The 6615-nt window shown below is 65.5% G+C and overlaps 1 protein-coding gene across 1 annotated transcript; it reads right to left on the reverse strand.

The window, feature by feature from the left end:
• Positions 1–868: 868 nt before the first annotated feature.
• MNEG_4358 (Macrophage colony-stimulating factor 1 receptor) lies at positions 869–6369 on the reverse strand (the record flags this gene model as incomplete). The annotated part of the gene is made up of 13 exons (XM_014047162.1): positions 869–1122; positions 1346–1538; positions 1776–1832; positions 2185–2376; positions 2588–2751; positions 2964–3102; positions 3272–3505; positions 3748–4149; positions 4418–4867; positions 5136–5274; positions 5447–5583; positions 5808–6164; positions 6340–6369. 13 exons carry the CDS (start codon positions 6367–6369, stop codon positions 869–871), a joined length of 2748 nt encoding a protein of 915 aa, XP_013902616.1.
• Positions 6370–6615: the final 246 nt, after the last annotated feature.

Below are 6615 nucleotides of genomic sequence, written 5' to 3' on the forward strand. Positions count from 1 at the left end.
GACACACCAGGAGTCTGCAAATTTGCAGGAAGGCATCAGACACAACCCCAGCAACGACCAAGGCTAGATGATGGATGATCGAGGCAAATGCGATATGGCGGGCCAAACAGAGCGTGCGCGACAGCGACGCATGCACGCACGCGGCACGCCACCTGCACGCGCGCGTGCATGCACAAAGCCCAGACCGCCAGAAGTGCCGTGTGTGCCCAAGTTCCCTGCCGCCCGCTGCCCCAGGAATTAAGTCCTGGGGCGAAGGCGGCCGCGTCCTCGGCAGGCCAGGAGACGTCTCTAGAGTGTTGGTTTGCCGCCAGTCCAGCATGCCCCCAGCATGGACTGTCCACGCAGGCCGACCAGCCGTGTGCATATGCGTGCCTAGGCGGGCATCGTGCAAAGGGGAAGCAGGCCTGCTGGGCGCATATGCTTCAAGGCAGGCAGCAGGGCGCTGGGGGAAATCAGTTCGTATCCGCCGCCGTCGGCGCGCGGCGGGCCCGTGCGAGCCGCCAGCGTGGACGGCGTGCTCTTGGGACCGGCGGCGGCGTCACCGGTCCCGCAGGTGACAAAGAATCCCAGGAGGCTACTAAGGCAGTTCTTCAGTCGCAACAACGCGCGGGCCGCCCCCAACTTTAAGCCCCAGGCAGCTGAGACAAGGCAGCCGCCTAGCAGGGAGGGCAACGCATGGCCGGGCGCCAGGGCCGACGCAATCAGAGGAAGAAGGCTATGCATGAAGGCTCGCCGGATGCACACAATGCACACGCCCACATGGCCGGTGTGCCCGCGGCCACAGATTTTCAAGCAGTCTTGCGGACGACGACGCCCCCTCAAGCCGGAAAGGCGTCCGCGGATTGCAGCTCACAGCGTCGCCCCGCCGTTATGCGCGGGGGCGGGGCGCCATCGCCATCGCGGTGTCGTCCTCGCGCCCGGCCGCCGCGCCCCGCGGCCGCGTCACGCGCTCGAGCATCGACTGCAGGCTCGATATGATGACGTCAAAGTGCGGCCTCTGCTCCGGGGCCTCCGCCCAGCACGCATGCGCGAGCTGCACGTACGCAGCGGGCGCCGACGGCGGGAAGCGCGGCCGCATGCCAGCCTGGCTGACGCGCTCGATGATCGCGCTCTTCCGGAGCCCTGGAAGCGGGCGGGGGCGGCGCGGTCGGCGGCGGGGCGCGGCAGTGCGAGTGTCGGTATGCGTACAACGGCGTTCTCAAGACCAGGACGGCCGGGGCGGGCATCTCTTTCAAGTGACTGATCGAGGACGGGCGCAGAGGCGAGTTAATATGGAGCCTTGCCAGCATGCCCTCGGCAGTCATGCGAAAGAAGCTACCTGGCAGCTGCTGCCGCATCCGCTCACCCGCGTACGCGTGGGCGCCGCCCATGTAGAGTTCAAAGAGCAGGACACCAAACGAGAAGACGTCCGCCGCGGTGGTGATGCGGGAGCCGGGGACGAACAGCTCGGGGGCGAGGTGGGACACGGTGCCGGCGCCGCAGACGTTGACCACCGCATCTGCCGCCCCCAGCACCTTGACCAGGCCAAAGTCCGCCAGCTGCGATGGTTGAGCAACCGCATGGCAGGGTGGGTGCGCGGAAGCTGTTGGGCAGCTGAATATGATCCAAGACAGGTTTAAACCGGTCGCGTGATGTGCATGAGGTTTTTCATGATGCGTTTGTTGGTGCCGCGACTACGTGGTTTGAAAGGGCGCTCTTGTGGTGTGCTTTGCATGTATTGTCACCCCAGTCAATGGTCAACCCTGGCTGTGTTCCATCTTACCGATCGCCCTTACCTTGATGAGGTAGCCACGGGGCTGGGCAGGGGAGCTCTTGAGCAGGACGTTGTCCAGCTGCGTTGAAATGCAAGGAAGGCAATTTGGGGGCACGTGAATGCAGCGCAACTGGGTTGGCGGATCGATGGACGGTTGTGAGGGGGGTGCAGGGAAACAAGGGCAAGGCGGTGGGACGGGGGCAGCCAGTACAGCTTGCCTGGGAAGACAGGCTTTTGGGCTTGCTGCCGGCAAATCCGCACCCCCGTGCGGACGTAGCAGCGGACCTTGCTTGCCGCTGGCATCAGCGCCCATTCGCATGCAGCAGCGGCGCAGGCATCATGCTGCCCAAGGGGACGCGAGCTGACTGCGGGATCAATTGAATTGCTTCAATTTGAACCTCGTGTTGTGCACACCCCAAAATCCCTCGCACCTTGACGTCGCAGTGACAGAGGCGGATGCTGTGGAGGTACGCCACCGCCTCGGCCACAGACAGCGCCACAGACAGCAGCGCGGGCAGGTCCACCGCCAGCGACGCCTTGCCGCCGCAGCTGCCGCCGCCGCCGAGGCTGCGGTGGAAAACCCCCATTCGGAGGTTCTCGCGGAGCGACCCCTTGTCGCAGTACTGAGGGTGATTGTTTGGGGTGTGTTTGAACCCCCAGTCATGTCTCGTGTTCTTGTCGGGTATGGGTGCATGCCGTCGGGAGCTTGCACACACCCGCAAGCACGTACATACCGCTTGTGTATGCATGTTGCTGCCCTGCGCCCCCCACTCAACCAAAATATACACAGACTTGCTCACACACAATATGCAAACATGGATGCATGTTACTCACCTCCATGACAATGATGTTGCAGGTTTCAACTTCCTCGGGATCCTCAAACGGCTGCAGGGGCCGGAAGTTGTGCCCTTTGATGCGCGGCAGCAGAGTGGTCACTGACTGTGCCATCTTGGCACGCGCAGCGTTGGCCGCAGGCAGGTCACCGTAGCTCTTGGCCGCTGCAGTTGATGGAATTCGCCGGCGAGGCACGTGGGTTGAGAGAGCACGTGGGAAGACGCAAAGACTGTGATTCGAGGGGTTCAAAGGCCAGAAGCGGCGTGGGGCTGCCTGGAGGGGCATCATTCAGGCTAGGAAGCTCAGGGCAAGGCCGCTCTGCAGCCGCAGAATCAGGATATGCGATATGCAAGAAACAAGGTAAAGGAGGGCTCACCGGGCACGCCCGTGACCTCTACCATGTCTGTGAGGCAGCGGAAGACCTGCACAATGTTGGGGTGCGTCGCCGCCGACAGCACCGCCATCTCCACCGCATCCTTCATGGCCTCGTGCTCGGTGCTGCGGCGGTACATCACCTGCGAGGCGGCGGCTCATCAAGATCAGTTGCATGACCACATTTGAGATGGAGGGTCGCGACCCACTGTTGGTGGCAGCAACGCTTCATAAGCGTGATGACGGCTGAACCCCCGCACGGGAAGTCAACCTTAAGTGTCTGGGATGACCCAGGATTTTCTCATTACTCACCTTGACCGCCGCCGTGACGTTCTTCCAGGTGCCCCGCCACACCACCCCGAAACCGCCCGCCCCAATGACCTCGTGCAGCACCAGGTCGGCGCAGGGCGGCGCGGGCGCGGCGCGCCCCGCCGGCTGGCCGCAGCTGGCCCCGCTGTCGGAGGCGGGGCGGCCGCCGCCGGAGTTGGAGGAGGCCGTCCGGTCGACGCCTAGGCGCTTGCACTTGAGGAGCTCCTGCTCCAGTGCCTGCGCAGGTGAAATGTCGCGGAGCAGGTGTACATTGTGGGGGAAGGGTGAACAACGCGGCAGGCTGGAAAGGGAGGTGACCGGTACGGTTGCGTCGCGCCGCCCTGCGCCAGGTGCGCCAGGAACGCGGCCAGAGCTTCAGGGCTCGCTCACAAGCTTCTTTTACACCCCTTGCAAATCGAGGTGCGAGGTCCAACGCAGCCCTGCTGGTTGTGAGTCCAGATGTAAACGAGCGCTCTCACCTTGACCATTGCTTCAGTGCACAGCCGCTTGCTGTTGTATGTCGCCAGTTGGCTCGTCGGCGGGCTGCCCGCGTCAGACTCCGGATCATCGTTTTCGTCGCCGCTGCAAGAGCTGCCGGCGGGCTCGTAGCTACCGGCGGCAGCGCTCTCGGACCAGTGGCCCTCGCTTGCAGCCGCGCCCCCGCTGGCCGCCTGAAGAAGCCCCTTGCGCAAGGACACGGCACCCGCGCCCACGCTGGCGCCCACGACGGCCCCGGCCTCGCCGTCGCGGGCGAGCGCGCGGCGGGAGGCGTTGCGGAGGCGCGTAGAGCGGGAGCGGACCGCGTGTGCGTCGCGCCAGATGTCGTCGATGTGCCCGTCCAGCTGGGTGTGCAGCAGCGGCAGGATGCTGTTTGTCAGGCCCTGGGGTTCGGAGGGGTTTGCAGTGGGAGGAGCAGATTTTGAGGGTGGAGCGTCAGAGTGAGAGGCAAGGGCTCAGGGGACAATTGGCTTGGCTTTGTCACAGCAATGGAAGCAGCAGCAGCAGCAGCAGCAGCAGCAGCCGCAGCAGCAGCAGCCACACCAGCGGCACTGGCAGGGCAGCCGCGGTGGCAGCGGTTGCGGAAGCAGGCGGCCTGGCGGCCTGGCACTGCACCAAACCCACAGCGTCCGTCACTCAGCATACGCGCACCAGCAGGGGTCCCTGCACGGATGAGAAGTCGTTGGGCGTCTCCAGTGTGAGGTACAGCGCCGCCAGCGGCTGCGCGCCGTCGTGCACGAACGGCACCACCACCAGCGACGACACCAGCTGCGCCGGCTGCGTGAAGATGTCGCGCGCGGGGCTGGCGCTGCTCTGCATGTAGCCCGTGCAGTCGCGCACGAAGCGCGCCTTGCCCATGGCCATGGCGCTGGCGAGCAGGGTATTGTCAAGGGCCATCTCAGATGCGACCAGGCTCGCCTCTGCGCCGCGGCCGCTGCCACTCAGGCCAAGGCTGTCGTCGTGCGGTCCTAGGTTGGAGGGGCCGCAGGCTATTGCCTCGGACAGCTCGAAGACCAGCGCCTTGGACCGCTGCCCGTCCAGCACAGCCAGCCGCACGCCGGTGTGCGAGTTGACGGCCCTGTCCATGAAGGTGCGCACACCCTGAGGGCGGTTTGGATGCCAAAGTGGAGGGTGGAGGGACGTGCGGCGTAAGAACGTGGAAACATTGATGCAACAGCATCGTGGATGGCGGGGCTGCAAGCGAGTTGCCCCATGGCAGGACATAGGAGCTACTTTTGCAGCTGCGCTTTGCCTTGCAAGTTGCGTGCAGGGTTGGGTGACACTCGGAGACGAGCTCGTCAGATCTCCTAGTGACTGTGTGCGCACGCCCTCCGTCGCTGAGTCTGTCGCATGCGCAGCTGCCCCGCACCTGCAGCAGCAGGCTGATAAAGGTGGTCCTGTCGCCCGCCAGCGAGGCGCGGCGCAGCAGCCGGCACGTAGCCGCCGACTGCCAGTGGCGCACGTGGTGCACCAGCGCCACCGCCGCCACCCCCGGCCACACACGCCACCTGGGCGAGCACGTGAGCGCACTCGTGTTTTACTGGCCTCTGCTTTGCCACCGTGCACACCGTGCAGCAGACAAAGCCACGCAGAAAACAGGGACGGCAGGTGCCGCCGACACGTCATCCCCACCCTCGGCATCGGTCGTGTCGGAGGTTGCCGCCAACACGCGCCACCCACCAGGATCCCTGGAGGGAGTCGCGCTCCTCTGAGGCCAGCATCAGCACGCCGCACGGCTCCGCGGCGGGGCCGATCGGCACCGCGCGGAAGGCCCTCATGCCCGCCTGCTTTGCAAGCGTCTGCCAGTCGGGCGGAAGCTGCCGGAGGTAGTCATCCCCGCGTGCGATGGGGTCAGGCGGGTAAAGGAACGAATGCGTGAGAGGCAGGCCCGCGGGAAGAGGATGAACATAATCAGCGGCAGGCTGCTTGCGGCACCGATACAGGCCCCCCGATGGGTGGATGGAGCATCAGGCCCCAACTCCAGCATTGGAGCCAAACCTGAACCCTATGAACACATGCGGCCGCGCTGCTGAGGGCTCACCGCTGCACTAGATTGGGTGCAGCCGTAAAGGCTGTCCTCGCGCCGCGCCTTGAGCTGCAGGCAGCTCCACCAGGGGTCTGTCACTACAGGCCGCCGCTCCAGCGCGTCGGCGCCCGCCCCGCAGGCCGCCAGCAGCACGGCGGCCTCGGGCTCGCGGTTTGAGGGCGGGCAGAACGCGTATATTGCGACAAGCTGCACGTTCAGCTCAGCGAGCAGCAGCTCTGCGGCCTCTGCTAGCCCCAGGCCGGGCGCCTCGCTGACAGACGCGAGCGCATTCTGCAGGCCCTGAACCTGCAGCAGCGCCCCCAGTGGTGCGTCCTGCTGCAGTGACCGGCGCTGCGGGGCGCCCGGCGGCTGCTGCGGATGCGCCAGCGGGTCGGGGCAGCGGGGCGCCGCGTCGCCGGCGCCGCACGTGGCTGAGGGCGGCGCGCGCTCGCTTATGTAAGCCCGGCAGTCTGCGGCGCCTTCCGCTGGCAGCGGCGCGCTCAGGCACGTCCCCATGTCCACCCCGTCCAGCTGTTGTTAAACGCACTTTTATCCTGCGACCGAGGGTTGAGAGCATGTTCCAAGACAGTCAGGCTCCGTCGGTGCTCTCGCTGCAGCTACGCCTCACGGCCACGGCGCCACTTCGCGACCCGACCCAAGTGTGTCGAGGCCGCGTTACTACTGGGCCTGCCACCACCGCACCTAAGCTGCCAGGCGTCTAAACGTGACCTAGAATCAGTTGAAAGCACGCAGAGGCTGCGTTTCGGGGGGTCTGGCTCCGTTCTACGACCCACGCAGATCCAGTTGGGTGTGGCGAAGCTCA

The sequence above is a fragment of the Monoraphidium neglectum genome (assembly GCF_000611645.1).
Source record: "Monoraphidium neglectum strain SAG 48.87 unplaced genomic scaffold scaffold00601, whole genome shotgun sequence".
NCBI classification, from domain to species: Eukaryota; Viridiplantae; Chlorophyta; class Chlorophyceae; order Sphaeropleales; family Selenastraceae; genus Monoraphidium; species Monoraphidium neglectum.